The 20,292-nt window shown below is 37.6% G+C and overlaps 5 protein-coding genes across 6 annotated transcripts; 4 read left to right on the top strand and 1 right to left on the bottom strand.

Moving 5' to 3' along the window:
* The first annotated feature begins 475 nt into the window (after positions 1-475).
* LOC108568231 (menin) lies at positions 476-4,005 on the top strand. Its single transcript, XM_017929194.1, has 4 exons — positions 476-1,478; positions 1,535-1,699; positions 1,756-2,339; positions 2,402-4,005. The coding sequence occupies exons 1-4, from the start codon at positions 592-594 to the stop codon at positions 2,755-2,757; spliced, it is 1,992 nt and encodes a 663-aa protein (XP_017784683.1). The 5' UTR covers positions 476-591; the 3' UTR covers positions 2,758-4,005.
* A 2,257-nt stretch (positions 4,006-6,262) lies between these two features.
* Positions 6,263-10,145, bottom strand: LOC108568218 (DNA polymerase delta catalytic subunit). Its single transcript, XM_017929175.1, has 11 exons — positions 10,004-10,145; positions 9,680-9,944; positions 9,140-9,626; positions 8,954-9,087; positions 8,711-8,892; positions 8,422-8,655; positions 8,198-8,363; positions 7,929-8,137; positions 7,612-7,873; positions 6,893-7,549; positions 6,263-6,836 (listed from the first exon to the last, which is right to left on the bottom strand). The coding sequence occupies exons 1-11, from the start codon at positions 10,060-10,062 to the stop codon at positions 6,312-6,314; spliced, it is 3,180 nt and encodes a 1,059-aa protein (XP_017784664.1). The 5' UTR covers positions 10,063-10,145; the 3' UTR covers positions 6,263-6,311.
* A 91-nt stretch (positions 10,146-10,236) lies between these two features.
* Positions 10,237-13,403, top strand: LOC108568219 (GRB2-associated-binding protein 2). The gene is made up of 8 exons (XM_017929176.1): positions 10,237-10,438; positions 10,549-10,992; positions 11,281-11,753; positions 11,819-12,056; positions 12,121-12,231; positions 12,292-12,438; positions 12,497-12,634; positions 12,696-13,403. Exons 1-8 carry the CDS (start codon positions 10,358-10,360, stop codon positions 12,927-12,929), a joined length of 1,866 nt encoding a protein of 621 aa, XP_017784665.1. The 5' UTR covers positions 10,237-10,357; the 3' UTR covers positions 12,930-13,403.
* A 797-nt stretch (positions 13,404-14,200) lies between these two features.
* Positions 14,201-16,731, top strand: LOC108568176 (aspartic and glutamic acid-rich protein-like). The gene is made up of 3 exons (XM_017929110.1): positions 14,201-16,147; positions 16,203-16,367; positions 16,422-16,731. Exons 1-3 carry the CDS (start codon positions 14,201-14,203, stop codon positions 16,674-16,676), a joined length of 2,367 nt encoding a protein of 788 aa, XP_017784599.1. The 3' UTR covers positions 16,677-16,731.
* A 119-nt stretch (positions 16,732-16,850) lies between these two features.
* Positions 16,851-19,766, top strand: LOC108568233 (G patch domain-containing protein 2). 2 transcript variants are annotated; one of them, XM_017929197.1, is made up of 5 exons: positions 16,851-17,063; positions 18,554-18,754; positions 18,815-19,071; positions 19,127-19,307; positions 19,369-19,766. In XM_017929197.1, exons 1-5 carry the CDS (start codon positions 16,949-16,951, stop codon positions 19,665-19,667), a joined length of 1,053 nt encoding a protein of 350 aa, XP_017784686.1. In that variant the 5' UTR covers positions 16,851-16,948; the 3' UTR covers positions 19,668-19,766. The 2 variants fall into 2 exon arrangements, with proteins under 2 accessions (XP_017784686.1, XP_017784685.1); XM_017929196.1 differs by having other exon boundaries at positions 16,855-17,072.
* The last annotated feature ends 526 nt before the right edge of the window (positions 19,767-20,292 follow it).

Below are 20,292 nucleotides of genomic sequence, written 5' to 3' on the forward strand. Positions count from 1 at the left end.
TATCATTTAATTTGGTAAGTATATCAAAGGATGAATATTGATAGGCCATACCATACCAAGTTTATAATCTAATAAAATTAAATCAAGCTTTAAAAAACACATTTCCTTGTAAGCTATTCACAAATTTCACAATCATAAAAATATTTACTTTTCGAGAGTAAATATTTTCAGGAATATTTTATTATATAAAATACAAATATTTTTAATTTGATTAAACTTAAACCTGCATATATAATATGACAAATTAATAAATATAATAACTTTTCATATTGCATTTTTTTTAGGATTTGTTGATGTCTCTTTGACCGGATGTAATTATTTATATTTGTATATATTTATTACCATTATTATTAATAATTATATAAATATTTAATTGCATTTCAAAACAGGACAATTTTTATTATTAACAGTTCTGTTTTGTTCTATTTCTATAACCAACTATTTACAAACAGCGCATGCACTATTGTAACCCTGGTTTTACAGTTGGTAGTGGCCATCATGAAGTTGAATCTAGTTGAATCAATCACTTTTATTTAATACGCATCTTGGCCCCCCTGCAGCCAGCAGAGGAAAATATGTGAAGCATCAACCATGGCGGGTTTCGAAGATCTGGACAAGACCTTGTTCCCGCTGAAGGACGTGAGTTCTGTGATCGAGGTGTTCAAGGGGCAACTGGAGGGCGGCGGGGAGCCCGACCTTGCATTGCTGTCCATCATCGCCGGAGCCTTCGAGAATTCCCTGACATGCCGGTCGGTAAGCGGTAGCAGCAGCGTCGCCGCAGCAACATCACAACATAGCGACCCCATGGAGCAGGCCCAGTCACAGCCACCTGTCCTCGAACTGCACAACATCCAGACCCTTTACGATAAGTTCCATGCCATTATGAAGACAGCCGTCGAAGTGTCCAATAACAACGGTACTAAGCACTACGCCACTCGCGAACTCGTGAAGAAGGTGTCGGATGTGGTGTGGAATTCGCTCACCCGCAGCTACTACAAGGACAGAGCGCACCTGCAGAGTCTCTACAGCTACCTCACTGGTCGCAAATTGGACTGCTTTGGAGTGGCATTTGCAGTGGTTGCAGGCTGTCAAGCACTGGGCTACAATGATGTGCATCTTGCTCTATCTGAGGATCATGCATGGGTGGTGTTTGGTGAGACAGGCTTGGAAACAGCAGAGGTGACATGGCATGGGAAGGGAAATGAAGACAAGAGGGGTCAGGAGGTTGGCAAAGGCGTTGATGTCAGGTCGTGGTTGTACGTGAATAACAGACCTGTTATTTGCACCAGGGCAATGGAAGTCGCCGCTCTGGTATCCGCAATAAATCCATCGCTAAACGCGACCCATGACGCATTTGAAGTTGCAGTACTTCAACAAGAATTATTATGGTTACTTTATGATTTGGGTCACTTGACTAAATATCCTATGGCCATAGGGAATCTGGGAGATCTTGAAGAAATTTCAGCAACGCCTGGCCGGTAATATTAGTCAATACAAAACATAAGCATTTTTAATCAAACTTTTAAAATTCTAGAGTCCCATGCAACACATTGTTCCAAGAGGCTATTGTATCTGCAAGAACATTTTACAATAATCAACATGTGTACCCTTACACTTATCAGGGAGGTTATTTTTATCGCAACAAAAAGTACAAAGAGGCTTTTGAGAGTTGGGCAAATGCTAGTGATGTTATACGACTGTGAGTATTGCATCCACTTTGACTGAATACAAGTTTACTAAATTAATCTTTTACAGATACAACTATTCACGTGATGATGAAGAGATTTATAAAGAATTCTTAGAGATTGCAAACGAATTGATACCTCACATAATGAAAGTGGAGAGCTCCGGTTTTAGTGCAAATACGATACTCAAGAAACCTGAATGCTTCGCAAACCTGTTGCGCTTCTACGACGGCATATGCCAATGGGAGGAAGGCAGCGCCACGCCCGTCCTGCACATCGGTTGGGCAAAGCCACTCGTGAACACCATCTCCAAGTTCGATGCGAGTGTCCGAGCCCAGGTACATATTGTCTGCGAATCTCCGGAGACGACCGAATACCAGCACCATCATCCGCACCACCACCACAGCAAGCAGGAACCTAGAGCGCAGACTAGCTCGAATGGAAGCGGTGCAGGCGGAAATTGCTTGAACAACAACAACTACAGCGCACCGCCCTGCAAAGAGAATGGCAACGGTACCGCGGGGTCAGTCGATGCCAGCAGCTCTGAGGAATCTGGTAGTTTGCATCCTAGTATCGAGGCTCTTACCGCCGGATGCTCTGAAAAGATCCTAAATCCGGAGTACCTTCTTCAAGGAGGTGGCAATCCCTTTGTTGGTATGCAGTATTTGTAAATCTACGCTACTTGCACTTATTTATAGAAATTATGATTGTTTCAGGGACGGAAGATTGCGCTATGAAGTCTAACGGTTCCTCGGCGAGCACCTCGAAGCAGCTAGAATCTGATGGCGACAGTAAAAAGGAAACGTTGAAAGAGGACGAGAAGATTGAGGACGACGTTGACGATATTCTTCCGAACAGAACGGCCAATCCAACCATCGTTCTGCACAGTCAGAAGATGAAGGAGTTGAAGGATTTATTGTTGGCGGAGAAGTTGAACACGCACGCGATTTCCCTTCACCTAACGGCCCAATCTCAGGTGCAAGTAAGTAAAAAGAGTCGCGGCTGCTCCAACGTTGAGAGCGACGGGGGAGGCGGTATGAACATGCGGCCGAAGCGAGCACGTAGAGAATAAAACCTTTAGAATAAAAGAAAAAGGGAAGCAGAAAGTTGCCGACGAGACGAGCGATTGAGTTTTACTTTCTATTGTCTCTACGCTTTCCGCTTTAGTCGGAGGTCCGAGCAACAAGTGGGTACTTAAAGAAATTAACCAGATTTGCGTTTTGGCGGCGGCAGGTGTGGGAGGGGCATCCAGTACAGCAAACAGGTGTGTGATAATACGGAGAACGAATGTGATTTATTAACAAACAAAATAATAAGAGAAGATGCCCAATTTGAATTATTAGCAAGAAAAAAATATATATATATAATATAGCAAGAGAGAAACTTACGGGTTAATTCCCACATGTATATTTATGTACAGGATGCGTTCGCAACTTGCACGGAGATGATGCTCACTTTACCAGACACAATTATATGTACAATATATGTATTAAAGTGATTAATTATCAAACAGTGTCGATGTACTTAGTTCTTAGGTCAACTAATCTGAGGATACAATTATTAAACGAAGTAAAAACCAGATAAAAACAAAAAATGGGAGTGCAATCACTAAACTTAAAGCATTAAATATAGCACTTTGTATGTGCGTTTTAAGTAATTAATTATCAATTAATAAAGTAAAGTACTTTGTTCTTTAACTATTAATTATTAAAGCGTTTGAAACAAGCATACTATTTCTAAGTAGATCTGAGCAACATCCCTCAAATAATAGTGAACATCCTGTATGTGAGATATATATATATATAGAGATATAATATATTGTGTTTATATATATATATAAATATAGACATTTGTTTTAGCAATTCCTTGCCATTTTCAATTCAGGTCGTTAGTTAGATATTATATATGTTTTTTTAAATAATTAATTCGCTTCTCTCATGTCCAAGTATTCCAAGTTTTAACTAATTTTCATCCTTAATTATTTTAACTAACTTATTTATTTTCTAATTTAATCTCCATTTTTCATTTTTTTTTTTATTTAATTGCACTCGTTTATTAATAGACGAACAGTATTATTACGATACGTTTATGAATTATTTTTCTTTTATTTTTTAATGATTTTTATATTTTAACACGTTATGCACTTCTTCGATTTTGATTGATTGACTGATCTGCTCAAAAGATGAATGGATCTCATCTTTTAATGGCTTACTGCACGCTTACACACATTTTGTTTATTAATTTTAAATCGAATAATCCGAGTGTGCACTTTTAATAATTACTATTACGATTATTTACACATTCCTTTTTTGATCGTGTTTGTTTTTCCACTGTTACGAATATTTTTGTTTGTTTCTTTTTTTAATATTTATGTAGAATAGTTTGTTTATTTTTGTATTAAGTGTATGAGAATCAATCAAAAAGAAAAACAACATTTTTTTTTGTTTCCGCTCTAATTTAATTAGATTTTATTATATTGATTATTTGTACTATCTATTGTTATATGCATTTTATGCAGATTCTAAATGTTTTTATTGAGTATTTATTAATATTATCGTTTAAGATAAAGCAAAAATGGGTTATTTAATTTACGCAACGCACGCACTTTTTGCTTTTAATCGAGCGAGCTAATATATGAACTTCTTTAGTTTGTTGACTCATGTAATCAGCTGTGCAATTTTACGTATCCACACTTACATATATACACATATATTTTATTATGTTATCGTTTAATCTTTTATCGTATTTGGATTAAGGTGGAAAAGATGAAATTGCGACGAAAGTGTTGCCTAGGAGACAATCAGTATGTTTATTTCGTTGTTTGTTATTGCAATACTACTTCCGCTTCAGTGTGAATAGGATAATGTCCCTGACAAATTTTTTATTTATAACACGCATCTGGTTGTCGTAGAGAATAGGGTGGGTGGGTGTTCCTTTCTCCATCCTCCAATCGGAAGTGATGAAGGGCGTATCCGTGATTGTTTCTTCTGTTCTTTGTCGTTCGTAGAGTGCGACGAACGATGTGTAGATTTGTTATTGATCTGAGCTTATAGTTTATAGTCTGTTTTAGAGTAGATTCGTAAGTGATATAAGTAAGGTAGTTCCAATAATGATGACGACCGTTGAGAGAAGTTAGAGCGTGGCGTGGCTTGCAAGAGCTGGGCTGTATATTATTTTTGTAATTGGGGGGAATGTTATACATAAATATAAAAATATATAAAAAATATTAAAATATATACACGAAGAGAGAGGATGAACATACACAAAAAAGGGGAGATTTATTCAATTATTAGATCATTTTGAGGGAAGAGGGTTGTGGAAATAGAAAGTTAATTATTTATTGTTTTAATCTGGATGGATTCATCGAATAGTTTTTAAATTTACGCGGAAACCAAAATTTAAAGACTGTCTTATTCGAATTTGATACAACGTTTACAAATGAAACTTTTTAATTAGACCCGGGACGTTGGGGCAAAAAGTATTGTGATGGATCCATCTCTTGGAGGGACTCCCCTTCAACTTCTAAATTTAATCTATTTCATAACTTAGATTTACTTTTCAATAAATCAATGTTAAAAATCGAAAGATATGGAAATTAATTATTTTTTCATTTTCCTTTAGTTGAGTTTTGTTGATGTGAACTTGTCCAACTCTACTAATTATGTGCGTCTATTATAAATATCTTGTATATTTTTTTATTCGATTCGATCGCGTTTCGTTCTATGTTCGGTTGAATTATTGTAGTCTGTGATGAAATAAAGGGTGTCTAATATTGTATTTATTACTACTATACGAGTGTGTGTATATTGAGGTATTTTTCTATCACGGTGAACGATGTAATGGAGTAGAGAAAGAAATAAAACGATAAGAAAGGTGTAATAATAATAATGATGATGTAATGTATTAGCTTCCGTTTGTTGAATCGATTGAGAAATAGAGAGAAAAGTTTAACTTTGTCGTTTTTGATCTACATATAATTATACTGTTATAACAAATATATTGTGTATTACACTAGCATTTTTTGGGTAATTGCTATTATATATTAATTATTACATATTATATGATTAATTCAGATTAAGAGAAAGTATATTATATATAAATATGTATGATCTACATCACGATTTTAGAATATTTAAAGTTATATTGTGTAAAAATAAACGACAACAAAATATGAACATATAAATATATATTATGAAGATGTATACAAAGTGATGTGCGATCATGACAGGAAAAATAGATCCGAAGAGAATATATGAAACAAGTTATTATTATATTTGCCCTCAATAAAACAAAATGATATATGATGAATTTTTGTTTTAATTAATAAATTACCTTGAATTTCCTCCCCAAAAGTATTACGAATATGTACGATTTGATTCTTTAAGAAATGAAATACGTTTTTCATATTTTATTGTTTTGCATAAGTTTTCGGGAGAATTAATTAAGTCAACTTTAAAAATAATCTCATCTATACTTAATTACGCAATTTTACGAGAAACGAAAAGTAATTGTATTGATTTAAAAAAAAAAAAATATATATTAAAATAGTTTAATTTTCTAAATAGAATTAATGTAACACATCTTTTTTTGTATAAAATCAGTAATTTTTAAATTCAACAACAGATCTTAGAATAAATCTTCGTCTTCCTCTTCAACCAAAGAAGAGCCGAAACGGTTGATCTTTGCAGTGCTTCGCTCTAGCTCCATCTGCACTTTTTTCCTGATGTAGAAGATCGGGCAATCTCGACTCGTGCACAACACCTCTTCGTGCAAAGAACCCTGACACCTCTGGCATTCGGTATATAGAACCGAAAACCTATCCTCCAGCTGCCTGTGATGGCTCAGCTCCTGTTGATATAGAACCGGCTCCTTGTGCTTGCAATATTTGCATAGAGCTTCGTTTTCCTGTCCGGAAGCTAGAACGGATTTACACCCTAGACAAGTCTCCTTTTTCTTTGTGAACGCCGCCAGTGCTCCCACTTTCGAGGTGACAACAGTTTTCTTCAGAGTGTGAGATCCTCGCAGCAGGATGGACTCGGCACTATCCCCCAAGATCGGCTGGAAGATGCGCACCAGAGGTTTCGAAAGTTGATTCTCCAAATAGTATTTGACGTCGATCGGTATGTTGTTTTCTAGCACGTAGATGGGATCCTAAAATTAATGAAATTACATTACGATTCTGTAATAGATATACCAAAAATACAAACTTCTGCTTTTTCGTAGGCTTTGGCGTTTTTCGAGGAGGCTATGAAGACATAAGGGATTCTGTCACCTAGCTTTGGCGCCTTTCCCGGATCTCTTTTGGCTATTTTCGAAGCTAATTCGACATGCGGTTGCTTATTTGCGTACTCTTCTTTCGAGAGTTCTTTGGTAATAACTAGCTGGGATATATCCACATTGTTTTGTAGCAGATCCGAGATAACCTTCTTTGCGTAAGCGGATGCGCCATCTGGGTCTCGGTCTATCAAGAGCTTCTGAAGACATGTGTTGATCACGTCCACCACTAATGTGCAGTTGTCACGACGCACGGTTTCCAGCCCTTTGCAGTCCATCTTATCGTATGTATCGGTTCTGGTGAAGTAAAGTCCTGCGTATCGCTTCTTCTGAATGAGCAGATACGGGAAGTAAACCTTTTCGAATTCCAACTTTATGGGTTTAATGAACTTCGCGCTGATGTATTCGGCCGCCTCCCTTCCCAGGTCCATGCTCTCCTCTAGCGTCTTCACCTGGAAGTTAACCATCACCGAATCGGTGTCTCCATAGATGACCTTCGCGTCGTGCTTGTATCCATTGGCCACGCAATACCTCTGCTCTACTTCCTGTCTCGTCTGCTCTATCATAGTCCTACCGTAAGATGTTACACTCTATAAAATATCCGATAATTATTTACTATTATACTAATTGAAAATCTTTGACAATCACTTACACCGGATATTTCCAGGCACGGTAATTTCCCCTGCTGCGCCCCGGTGAATCCATACACGGAGTTGGCGGATATTTTGTAAGCTAACTGTCTACCATCCAGCACAGCTCTCATGGAAGGATCCGTGGTTTCCTTGAGCTCAGCTTTGGTGCGTTTGCGGGCTGCAAGAAGATGCTCCAAGATGTGTGGTAACAACCCTTTCCGCACACTAGATTTCACGAACATGCAGTTCAAAGGCGTGGTGGATACCTTCTCAGTCGTCAAGCTGCACAAAAACAAGTTAGTTATTCTCCCTACTATCACAAATGCAATTGACGTACTTTAGTTTCTCCTTCATTTGGGGCTTGAGCAACGTCGTGTAGCAAAGATTATGTGCAATCATAATACTGGGATATAGAGAGCTAAAATCCAATGTAGCAATTGGATCCGTGTAATAACCTCGAATGGGCTCGATGACCGTGGCTCCCTCGTATTGCTCGGAACTCGGAGCACCGCGATGTACGGGCATAAAATAATCATGTTGTCTAGCCTAAAATAATAATTTAGCTATTCAATCTTCCAATTTTAAAGTTTTTTTTTTTCAAATTACGTGTCTCAAAAGTTGCGCTACGACTTTGGATTGTTCTCCCTTGGTCAACAGGATGGTGATAGGTACTCCCGTCACACGGGACATCTCTATATCGTTGGTGAAGCTTTTAACGTGATTCAAAAGCTTCAACGGCAAATCTGCGTCTTTTATGCAGTAAACAGCAAGCCTAAAAGTGCAGTGCATCATTTAATACCCAAAACTCATATTGTTTTTAATATGCGAACCTCCTTCTGGTTTGCTCATCGCCGTTCTGCAAATCTGTGATTATACTGTAATGCACGTCCTCCTTCTGTTCGCCCAAAATTTCATTGGACACATTGTTGAGGGAATACGAACGTAATTTGAAGTCGCGCCTGATCACGCTCAACATATCATAAGTAACTCTTCCCTCGAAGTTCGTTTGTTTCACAACCCTACGACCTATCTTCGTCTGCGTTGAGGTTTCTTTAGTGATAGACCTATAATAATCCACGTTAAAACAATTTAAATAAAAGCAGGAATTAAAGAACTGACTTGATAGTGGGAATTCGACCCATGAAGCCGAAGTTCTTAAGCTTCAAGTGGTTCGCCCGATTGATCAAGTAAGGTATATCGAAATCGATTATATTGTAGCCGGTCAGAATGTCGGGGTCTAGTTTACGCACAAAATCAGACCAGGCCATCAGCATTTCGGCCTCCGTTTTGTAGCTGTGAACCTGGAAGCAAATAACGTAATCATTAAAATATTCTAAGAGATAATACAATTGGATATCGTACAACTGCGTGACCTATCGGAGCGCAAGTATTCAAAGTAAAGATGTTGCACACGACCGGCGTATCGTGTCTTCCATGCAGATGGACCACATTTGCGATTTGGATGACCGGATCCACTTCCGGTTCCGGAAATATACCTATAATATATATATTAATATAAAATAAATTTGATTGTCTTTCGGGAATCACCTTTGCGACCGGCGCATTCTATATCGAAGCTGTGAAGTCTAAAGGGTGCCACAGAGGACCATTCCCCTTCGGGTGCATGTGCGATCAAATCGGACCAGGCTACGTCCACCTCCAGCTGACATCTAGATGTTACTGGGAACGTAGTTTTTGCTGATCTTCTGAACCATTTTCCTGGAGGTAATTCGATCCAGGAGCAGCCCAAAATCTTCACATCTATTAAAAACCTCATCTCAATATCAACGTTCGATTCGTAAGGTACGAAATTATGATGCGCTGCTGGTTGATACACTGTCGTAGTTTCCAGTAATCTTTTGGTGGCCGCAACAAGCTTAGGCAAAGCCACTGTGATCTTGGCAAAACTCTTATATTCATCTCCCTGATACTCCACCAATGATTTCCCTTGGACTATTTCAACCATCAACACAGCCTCTGATAAGTTTTCCTTGTTGGATTTTATATCTGCTAGAACAACTTGGTTCAATTTATTCTGAAATTAACTTGTCATTAACTTGTTATTATTCAATACAATAAGCAACTCACTTTAAATGGTTGCAAATCAGCTGTAGTGAAATTGTCAGGTAAAGACACAAATAAGTATGGACTGAATCCATGCACATGGCAGCAAACACTGTTCTGATCTGGTGTTATGCCGAAACATCTCATGACTGGTACAGGTCCACTTTGCGCTCCTGGCATACCTGGAAACACATTACCAATATAATGGTCCAATTCCATCTGTTGAAAGACCAGTTTGTCCACTTTGGGATCAATGGAAGCCACTTTGGGTCTCTCAACATTTTCATCTCTGAAAATATTAAATATATCAGTTAACGCTAGTATTTGTAGGCAGATTTCTATGCTTACTTGTTCCTCTTAGTGGGACTAGTGCCGGGAGATTCACTGTTCTTCCTTTTGTGACTCATGACTTTAAATATTTAACCACAAATATAAAACTCAAAATAAATGAAACAGAAATTCCCGCTTCGCGCCACTAAAAGTGTCAAAGTTAAAAAAATCCAATTTGTTGCCAACGGTATTACGAATGTGTAGTGTTGCGCCATCTGTAAACATGCAAGGTTATCCAAAATGTTGGTAAACATGAAAAGAAAGGTAGATTATTTTTGACATGATACACATTAGTCATCATCGCAGTCATATGCAATCTCATATGGTCCATTATGTGTTTCTGATAGTGCAGTGTTTTTGTATTGTGCGAAGATGCCTAATGTGAGCGGACCAGAGATTCTGAACGAAGGATGGCTCACGAAGTCACCACCTACGAAGAGGATCTGGCGCGGGGTAAGTTATTCTTGAAAGAGACCGAATAATACACGCACCGATCTTTTTTGTTTACAAAACAAAGCGCCCAGTGGTAACTCGATTCCTATTGATTCTTTTGTTGTATTCAGCGCTGGAGGAAAAGATGGTTCACGCTGCACGCAGGCGAAATTCCTGGTCAGTACATACTCTCGTACTACACAGACAGAAAGAGCAGGAAACTCAAGGGAAGCATCAACTTAGACCAGTGCGAACAGGTTGACAGGGGCTTCAAGTTTGAGGATAAGAACCTAAAGTTTGACTACATGTTCAACATAAAGACGCCCTCACGTACTTATTATTTGGCTGCAGACACTGAGCCTGAGATGGAGCTCTGGGTAAAGTGCATCTGCAAAATATGCAGCCTCCAGGTCACCAGTGAAATAGATGAGTGCACCTATCAGGATGAGCTTGCTGAGATCCAGGAGAAGTCACTGAATACAGATGTATCATCACCCATCAGTTCCAGTCCTTACATTTTGGTCTCTGAGTGCATTACAGGGAAAACGCCAATTCTACCTAACCAGCCCATTGAGGTAATTAACAAATCATATTCTAATTTTTTATATAACCTTGAATTATGAGAATCTCAGTAAATAGATGCTATTTAATTACTACTTATAAATCACCAGCAAAGAAATTATTTGTAGAAGTAAACAAAAATAATGTTTAGTTTTTAATTAAAATAAATAATATTGAATGCAATCATTTATAATTTAGAAAATCAATGATATTTTGTTGGAGATTTTAGTTATTCAGTAACAGACTCAATTACATTGGATATTATCGTTTTCGTAATTGTGATCTTTGTTTGTGTTGATTAGGAATACAATGCGCTACAGCAGCAGAATATAAAATCGTACTATGGACGTCCACGGAATCACGCGAACGAAAGCTACGATTCGTATGATCCGGTGCCGGCGCCCACTTACCTGAACTTCGGACCCAAGGCTTATGATACTCCAAGGCTGCTGCAGGCTCCACCCAAAGGATCTCAGGAGGAGGTGAACTACTGTTACTTCATCAAGAACAACTTCGGATCACCACTTCAAAGCCCGACCGACACAGAGAGCGTCTTCACCGACGACGACTGGTCGCACAACGTATCCGCCCAAACCGATTCTAACAAATCGACGCGACCGTCGAACAGTTCATCGGTGGATGTGGACTCTGCCAGTCAGCAGTTGAACAACTTCAGGATTCCCGACGTCGTGCCGCTTGCTCCGCCCAGGCCTCCGAAGCCGTCGCACATCGCGATACCGCAGACATATCATAATTTGCAGTGTAGCAAAACAATGTATGAATTAGGAATTGATTAATGTTGGGTCTTTTATATTGTTATTGATTTTGTTGCGTTTGTAGCAAAAGCGATGGATCAAAATCTGGGACTCACAGCAAATCGAATTCAAATTCGGATCAGGTTGTGGCTCCGATCAATGACGAGATGTATGACTTCCCCAGGTCGCACCACCTCGAAATGACGAACGATGTCCGCGGAACGCTGTCTAGGCGGCATTGTTACAACAATGCCGCGCCTAGTAGCATAGACGGACATATTTTCACGTACGACGCTTCCCCAAAACCGAGCACCAGCACCAATGTAACCCATTCAAAACCGAGTCCAATCGGACGATTGATTGATTTTTGTGCGTATTTATTTCCAGATATTCCAATACGGAGATGACCTGGTGGACGAGCCGGCGTCCCCCATATCGCAAAATTCCTCGACGACGGCTTATTCGAATTTGCCCAGTCCGATATTACTAGATACACCTGTGAGTATTTTAATTGGAGATTGACAAAGTAGTTTTACGGGAGCTTTTATTAAATTCTAGTTGATGCCGCCACCAGTTGTGAATCGTTGCCTGAAACCAAAAAGGAAGCTCTCCGACACTCGTTCGATAGCCTCGTCGACGGCGGAACCTCCGTCTCCGAGACCGGCGCCATGCGTCGATCGGAAATTGAAGCCCACCATGACTTTCGTAAGTCCTGAACTAAATATTTATTATAATGTTGTTTGATTTTTATTTCGATCGTTAGGGAACGATGCCTTGCCAGAGGAAAGCTTTCGAGGTCGAATACGACAACGTGAGCCGCAGGCACCGCGCAGCCCCTAGTCCCACGCCACCTAGCTTGGGAAGATCCTACGAAAGCCTGGTAGACTATGATAATGAACAGGTCAGTGGAATTAAAAATACTTTTCTTTATTTTTTTTTGTAACACTTGGTTGGATTTTCAGATTTATCATTCGTTCCCCGATCTGAACAAGTCCAAGATACTGGAATATCTCGATCTGGATTTGGACAGCAAGAGTAACAAGCACGTGCGCAACGCGAAGGCTGAACCGTTGCGATCGCCGGGCGCGAACACCGTCTACAAAAAAGTAGATTTCATGAAGACGGAGGCCTTCAACAACACGCGGAACGAGCTGGAAAAGGAACGAAACAAGAATGTGCCGATACTTAAGAAATGATAATTACGATGATGACTCTTTTCCCCCACTATTCTCACTCATATCCTTTTCTTTACTTACATATCCAACTACGCTTTGCCGAAGCGCACAAACACATTTTATAAAAAAAACACAAACATTACCAGCTTTACATACCGTTCATGTTCGATGCATTTTCAAGTTTTTACATTTATATTTTTAATATATGAATATTAGTTTGTAACAAATAACTGAAGTGAACGCGCAATCAAGAGACACAGATTATTACTTTATTATTATATATAATGTATAATCCATATTTTATTATATTAATGTTAGATGATGATAATGGAGAAGAATTTTTAAAATCATGTACATATAAAAATTATATATATATATATCTATATTTCTATCAGTAATTTGTTGAAGATGATACAAAAAAAATACACACACGTTTTAATATTAGCTAAATTTGTAGAGATTTTAAAGTAAATAAATGATTATATTGGTATCCGATTATACAGGGTAATAAAAAAACACATTCTTTATTGTCCCTATTATAAACCTATTGCCAACATAACTGTTATTTTAATGTGATTAACAAATATTATTAATAATAAAGATATTAAAATATTCCTACATCTGAATTTCTTATTATTTTTAACATTATATTGGAAGTAAGTTTTTTTTTATATTAGTGTAAATGAAAAATGCTGGTAAAGGAAAATAATTAACAAAAAATAAGTCAATTTGTTATAAATAAAAAAGTGTTTCAAGAAATTTGTTAGAAGTGAAGTTCTGAATTGACCAAAGCGTAAAAAAATCTATTGTCTATTTTGGTATAAAAAGTCGCAATTAGGCAAGAATATTTTAAGATCTATAGGAAGAAATATTTAAGTTTAAGCATAAACATGCGAGATGTTAGGAAGATGCTTTCATGATGAATTTGAAACGGTCATCGGCCTACTGCATTCTTCAGTTGTTATTCTTTTTTGTTACGGTTTAGTGATCTAATAATAGTTTGTGAATTTTGCATATAATTCGGCGAGGATAGTGAAAGTACTTGGGTTTGGGTCGCATGAGCTAGTGTGAAGTAATATAGAAAGTTCTAATGCAATTAATTCCACCACGCTCGACGAATCGATCTTTGCAAGGATCATTGAAAAAACAAACCAAATCGCCCAACGTTATGCACTTAATTACATAAAAAAGAGCGAACGACGGGGGAGCAAAAGGGGCAGACCGAATGTAATATAAATAGAAAATGAATGTTTAAAAAGAAGTCCATTTCATGGGAGCGCCGGATAACAGCAATGCTTCTCCCGGTTTCGATCTTTGTCTTTAACTTGTGCTGCTGTCTGCTGGTCAGCGGCGGCCCTGTGGGAAGTGGGAAGACGCTCCAGAGGCCGATAGCGTTCTCGTATATCGGAGAGGAACCGGTCGATACCAAAGTGCAAACGAAACGTAACAGTGAGCAAAAGTTGGAACATCCAAGGAAGCCAAAAAGATCTGAGCCTCAGTCTTTTCTCATCCACATCAACGACGACGCTTTGGAAGAGAACGTGGAGAACTACGAAGATAAATTCAGTCCAGTGAAAACGACACGACTTCTAAGGACCGGAGGAAGAGGCTCCAAGAAGTTCGGTGATTTGAATGAAGAACGCAGGAAAAGTCATGTAAACCCCAAAGAAGAGGAAGATAAACAGTATTTGGAGAGCGAGCGACGCGAAAGCATAGTGAAGCATCTGAAAGATTACGAAATTAAACAACCTAAGGTAGAAGAAAAGCCGCTAAAAGAGAAATCAGAAAACAAAGATAAATCTTTAAAAGATTATTACGAAAAACCTGCCGTTTACTACGTTCAACAAAAGCCATCGGATGAAGTGCATTTCGAAAAATCGATCCAACAAGAAATCACACCTGAAATCAACGTTAACTATTACAAAAATTTGAAGAACAAAAAAGATTCGTACGGGAAACCAGTTCAATACGATGAAGGAGATTCTGAAGTTAAATTAGATTATTTGCACAAGGATAAAACTGATTCTTACGGAAAACCACTTCGTGTAAATATATCGGAGGACAAAGCAATCAATAATGATTACGAGGATTTCAAGAAAAAGTTGGATTCTTACGAAGTACAGGGTGGAGATGATGTAACCAAAGATGAACTCGAAAAAGGAGACGATAAACCAAAGTTTGGCGAGAATTCGTACAAGGAGGTAGAAAACTATAAGGAAAATAAAGATCCATATAGAAATTCAAAAGATAATCAATCTAACGAGGAAATTGAATATAAGCCAGAAAATAGAATAAAAAGTAAAGATTATTACAAAGAAAAAAACAAGGATGACTTAGATAAATCAAACTTGAAGGAAAATAAATATCCATATTCAGAAAACAATCGACCAAGTAAAGATACTGAAGATAAGTTTGAAAAGAGAGTGGAAAATGACGAAGATGACTCTGATACAACAACTTCGGAGGAGTCCGAGGAAAGCGTAGATGCAAAAGTAGACTCAGGAATTAAGGATTTGGATTATCGCAATAATGATAAAACAACAGAAGACTCCGAGGATGATAAATCATCATCAGAAGAGATCGAAGAGATACCAGTGAAGAAGGAATATTACGTAAATGATTCATACGAGAAGCAAGCAGTAAATTTTGACGATGATAAATCGGAAGAATCCGGTGAAAGTGTGGATGCAAATATAAAGGAAATTAAGAATTCCAAACCAGCTTATTACAAAGACGACGATGAGGATAAATCTGAAGAAATCGAGAAGCCAAGGTATTATATTAAGGATATAGTGGTTGATAAGAATCCCAAGGGAAAAGAGGAAATTAAGGATTTGAAACAGAATGTGAAAGAGGAAATTAAGGATTCGAACGAGAATGAAGGAAAAGATTCTAGTTACTATGAAGAAGTTGTAGATGCTGATGCGAAGGAGCAAACTGTTGGAGAGCTGAAAGCAGCTGCGAGTAAAGGAGTACAAGAGAAAAAAAACAAAGATGTAAAATTCGAGAAAGGCGGAGGAAAAGAACACGACACAAAACATGCAGGATTCCTTAAGGAGACTGGAGAGAAAGGCTACAAGGTTGAAGGTAAAAATTATAAAAAGGATTCTGGACACCACGACAAAGTTGGCGATGAGGGAAGTTTCAAAGTAGGCGGAAAGAAGAATGAGAAGGATGAACATAATGATGGTTATTACGGGGAGAAGCACAAAGGGGATAAGGGAAAGAAGGGCGCTAAGGTATGTTTATTGATTCGTATTAGTTTTATTTGATTGTTTAATAATTATTTAACAGTACGATGAGGATGGTAAACACAACAAGGGCCACAGCACAAAAGGAACACATAACGTGCACAAGAAAGACGAGTACGAGAAGATGGAAGAGTTCTATGATGAATATCACGAGGAGGATGGAAAGGAGAAGGCGGGCGGTTCCTTCGAAGACGGAGACCATAAAAAAGTGAACCAACTATTACACTAACTAAGCAAAAATTTCAGCAACTGTTGTTTCCAGGGAGACAAATATAAGAAGAGTAAATTTCATGGCGATCATCACCATGACGACTACGGTAAGATGAAGCACCATCATCGTGGAAAGTCGTACAGCGAGGATAAAGGCCATAAAACCGGAGCGGGACATGACAAACATCACGACCATGTCGACGAGCAAAAGAAGATGAAGTTCGTCGAGGCGAAGAAGAAGTGGAGCTTCAAGCACGGCCCGGACGGCACCTACAAAGTGGTCGAAGAGCAAGATAAAAAGGAATGATCGACGATTAAGCCTAAATTGAGATTTTTTAAATTTGTACATAGTTCAAAAAGTTTAAAATAAAAATAAATGTTTTCTGTTTAACCGGCGTGCGCATCTTTGGAAACCGTTACCAACCTCAATATGCTCAATATCCGCACGTTGGCACCTCTGAAGGATCTGTCAAGTTGACAGCTGTGTTTTGTAATGTTTATATATATTTGGATCGTGTCTGTGACATAGAAAATATCGTGCTACTTGCTGAGTGTATTTTTGTAGAAAAAGCGAAGAAAATGGAACACCTTGCCCAGGATCTTTCCGTTGCTTTGGAAGAGTCTGAGTCTTGCGGGCCTATCGCCCTGCAATCCGGCAGGAAATGGGGTATGCGACGTAGGACCAGATCTGCTGGTAATTTGCGTAAGTCCATACAACACACACAATTTGCAAACAACAACAACAACAAAAACAAAATAGTGTATGTTTAACACTGCACTCTGCGAATTTACAGTTTTGCACTATTCCAAGTCGAAATTTCAGTTAAGACAATATATACAGTGATGCAAAACGTATATTCCGTAATTGATTTTCGTTCCAACAACCACCTTATTTTCGTGATAATAAAATGTCCTATTTTCTTATCCAATTACAGCCAAGGACAGTTATTTAAAAAGCTCACAGCAAAGCAATTTTACAATTTAATTACTGAAACATTATATTTTCATCCAATATTAATGAATATTGTTATTGCTAAATAATGTTAAATTAATAATAGTGTATTTTATGTATTTTCTTTATAATCTATTAAATCCAATACAAAAACATAAATATTAATCTCATCTTAATTAAATAAGTTTCATGAATAAATTTATCTATGCTCTGAATATTTGGTTTTTTCTTTGAATTGTCACTCAAAAATTAATTTATTAACTTACCTATGTCAAGTTTTACTCTTGCTTACCTTTTATTTTCTATTGATGTCAACATCATTAGTCATACTTGATTAGTTAAATATTCATCTAAACTTAATTAAATATTTAGAAAATTTCATAAAATAATATTTCGTTTAGTTTAGAACTATTATCTATGTAAATATCAAACTAATTTTTGAATTCCTCCAAACTTTTTCATTAAGTATGCTTTTACTAACAATAATAACTCATATTGTTAGTAAAAGCATAAATATTTGTGAAAAAAGTGATTGTTCACTTTTTTTTTACCATAAGAATTTTAACGATTCTACAACGCGCTTTTTAGGATATTATAAAACAAAATAGAATGGTAAATTTGGTATTTTAATAGATGTGTGCTTTTATTTTCATTGCATCAAGGAAATTGCTGTGGGGTGACTCTCAATAATTCATATTTTGTATTTGAAACAAAAATGAAACTTTTTAATTGTATTAAGTTATATTAAGGTACATATTTTATTATTAAATTCATTAAATGTAAGTAAGTAAGTTGAAAAATTAATATTGTTTGTAGTTTTAGTATGCTGAAGAGGTGTAAAATCTGTAATTATAATATATTATTTTAATATCTTTTTTGTACCGAACTTAAGAAAGTTGTATTAAAATAAAACGTAGTTTGTATGTAAAATATGTGCGATAAAGATGTCCATTAGGCATTTGGTTATTTGATTTTGTTAAGTTTGTTGCGTAAACTGTGCCATTCCCTTGCACACCTGATATTTAAATTGGAGTCAATGGACCGCGGAAAAAAAGTGCAAATTCACAGTAGATTTATTATTTTTTACGCGGAATTACGGAAATCGATTGATATATTTCGTGTGGTTTACACAGCTCGAAAAAGACCGATTTTCCGCTCTGATTATCTGCACAAATAGTGTAGTTCTTTTGTACGTTGCTAAAGCTGTTACGTAATTGATCTTTTTATTGTAGGTGACGATGGCTCTGAAGGCAGCTCTAGCAGCAATGAGGAGGCGCACGACGCCGAGAAGAACAAGGTCAGTAAGGGCAAAGAGGATAACAACCAGAATCAGTCCGATTCTGATGACGTCTCGCTGAGTTTCACCATGAGTCACATGCTGAAGATGAAGCATCCAATCAATAATATAATCCGCGGGCGATATAGGAAGCTCGGTGAGTGTTTTGGTATTGTTAATTAAAGATGGTAGATTTATTGTTTATTTGTTTGAATAGGAATGAGTCACAGTTTGGAAAGTGACTCTTTTAACGAGCATTCACCGGCGAGGCCGAGTATGAGGAGGAAGCGCAAGTTGAAGAGGATGAGCGTGGACGAGACGCCTATACCGCCCGTGGGGAAACGGAAACGGCCGCAGCGCTTTGAAATGATTGAAAATGGAAGGAGCATTTATCATGCGTGCAGCAACCAGAAGATCAAACCTCTGCATCAGAGCGTCGTGGATAAGATTGAGAAGTTCTGCCAACCTCTGGATGTGAGTTTATTCGGAGATAGCGTTGGAATGTAGTTCATTTTTTATTTTTTTTCAGTGCGATAGGATGGACACGCAGTTCGTGAGCGATTCTTGCGAATTGGCGAGCGAAAGCAGTTTGAGCTGGAGTGGCGGCGAAGGCCACGAAGGAGACGACGAGCTCACCGATTGGGCTCCGACCCAGGACACTTTGATGGAGACTACGTGGAACGACAACGATTCCAGGGAATTCCGCGCCGGTAAATAGCGTAAGTAATTAAATGTGAGCGTGTGATAATTGGGGTTTTTTGTTTGATTCAGGTTGCAGGAGATTGGGGGATGAGCGTCCTGGCTTCAGCATAAATACAAGCGCCAATGAAAAAGTGGCGCGATTCCTGCAGGACACCTCCAAATCTGAGCTGAGACTTTGCGGGGCGGAGCGAGAAAAGCTTAGCCAATTGGCAGCTCTGTATTCCTTAGATCTGTGGTTCGAGAGTCCAACGTCTTCACTACTGGGCAAGACAACGAGGACGCCATGTATGCAACCCACTCAGCGCCATCATTCCGGTCACACGGCAGGACACAAGAGGATCCGTACGCAGGACCATGTCATTATCTAAACAACCATTCCTTCTCCATAAATACGTTTTCTTTTTATTTATTTGACATTATTGCAGCTACAAAGCGAATAATGGTTTCGTTTGCGTTCTGTGCCAAATTTCGTTTCTAGCCCATTTATCGTTATTTTGTTAAGAATTTTTCGTTTTTACTTCTATTTTTATAGTCAATTCTAGTTTTCTTTTACTTTTTTTGCGGTAGTACAAAAGCACCGCATCCACTCGATCGGCATACACTAATACTTATTAATTGTACATACATGTTTAGAATTTAGTTGATACAAGAGTAATATGAATAAAGTTTATTTCAAATAACTTTACTTATTTTCATTCAAAAAGTAAGAAAAAAATATTGAGAACCCTTTTCGCAGAAAGCAACAACATTTCAAAACATTTGTTATATCGATGATAATAACTCGCCACTGACAGATGACAGAATTTTGGTTACAAAGTATTTTTTTATAACTTAAGTGAACAATGAAATGAACAATATAAATATAAAATAATAATAATAATTTATTGCCCAAACATCAATACATAAGAAGAAAAAAAAGTACAATTTATACATAAATACATTTTAACATACAATAAAAAAATATATATATTAATAGGCTGGCCAAAGGGCTAA

This window comes from Nicrophorus vespilloides, unplaced genomic scaffold (assembly GCF_001412225.1).
Source record: "Nicrophorus vespilloides isolate i.1.1-1 unplaced genomic scaffold, Nicve_v1.0, whole genome shotgun sequence".
NCBI lineage: Eukaryota > Metazoa > Arthropoda > Insecta > Coleoptera > Silphidae > Nicrophorus > Nicrophorus vespilloides.

Excerpts from the sequence above, each read along its gene's own strand:
- LOC108568231 (XM_017929194.1), top strand. The coding sequence starts at position 592 with ATGGCGGGTTTCGAAGATCTGGACAAGACCTTGTTCCCGCTGAAGGAC. Across the intron at positions 1,479-1,534 it reads ATTTCAGCAACGCCTGGCCG|AGTCCCATGCAACACATTGT; the intron begins GTAATATTAGTC and ends TTAAAATTCTAG. Across the intron at positions 1,700-1,755 it reads GCTAGTGATGTTATACGACT|ATACAACTATTCACGTGATG; the intron begins GTGAGTATTGCA and ends AATCTTTTACAG.
- LOC108568218 (XM_017929175.1), bottom strand. The coding sequence starts at position 10,062 with ATGAGTCACAAAAGGAAGAACAGTGAATCTCCCGGCACTAGTCCCACT. Across the intron at positions 9,945-10,003 it reads AGTCCCACTAAGAGGAACAA|AGATGAAAATGTTGAGAGAC; the intron begins GTAAGCATAGAA and ends TAATATTTTCAG. Across the intron at positions 8,893-8,953 it reads CTCCGATAGGTCACGCAGTT|GTTCACAGCTACAAAACGGA; the intron begins GTACGATATCCA and ends ATTTGCTTCCAG.
- LOC108568219 (XM_017929176.1), top strand. The coding sequence starts at position 10,358 with ATGCCTAATGTGAGCGGACCAGAGATTCTGAACGAAGGATGGCTCACG. Across the intron at positions 12,057-12,120 it reads AACCGAGCACCAGCACCAAT|ATATTCCAATACGGAGATGA; the intron begins GTAACCCATTCA and ends ATTTATTTCCAG. Across the intron at positions 12,232-12,291 it reads CGATATTACTAGATACACCT|TTGATGCCGCCACCAGTTGT; the intron begins GTGAGTATTTTA and ends ATTAAATTCTAG.
- LOC108568176 (XM_017929110.1), top strand. The coding sequence starts at position 14,201 with ATGCTTCTCCCGGTTTCGATCTTTGTCTTTAACTTGTGCTGCTGTCTG. Across the intron at positions 16,148-16,202 it reads AGGGAAAGAAGGGCGCTAAG|TACGATGAGGATGGTAAACA; the intron begins GTATGTTTATTG and ends ATTATTTAACAG. Across the intron at positions 16,368-16,421 it reads AAGACGGAGACCATAAAAAA|GGAGACAAATATAAGAAGAG; the intron begins GTGAACCAACTA and ends TGTTGTTTCCAG.
- LOC108568233 (XM_017929196.1), top strand. The coding sequence starts at position 16,949 with ATGGAACACCTTGCCCAGGATCTTTCCGTTGCTTTGGAAGAGTCTGAG. Across the intron at positions 17,073-18,553 it reads CAGATCTGCTGGTAATTTGC|GTGACGATGGCTCTGAAGGC; the intron begins GTAAGTCCATAC and ends TTTTTATTGTAG. Across the intron at positions 19,072-19,126 it reads AGTTCTGCCAACCTCTGGAT|TGCGATAGGATGGACACGCA; the intron begins GTGAGTTTATTC and ends ATTTTTTTTCAG.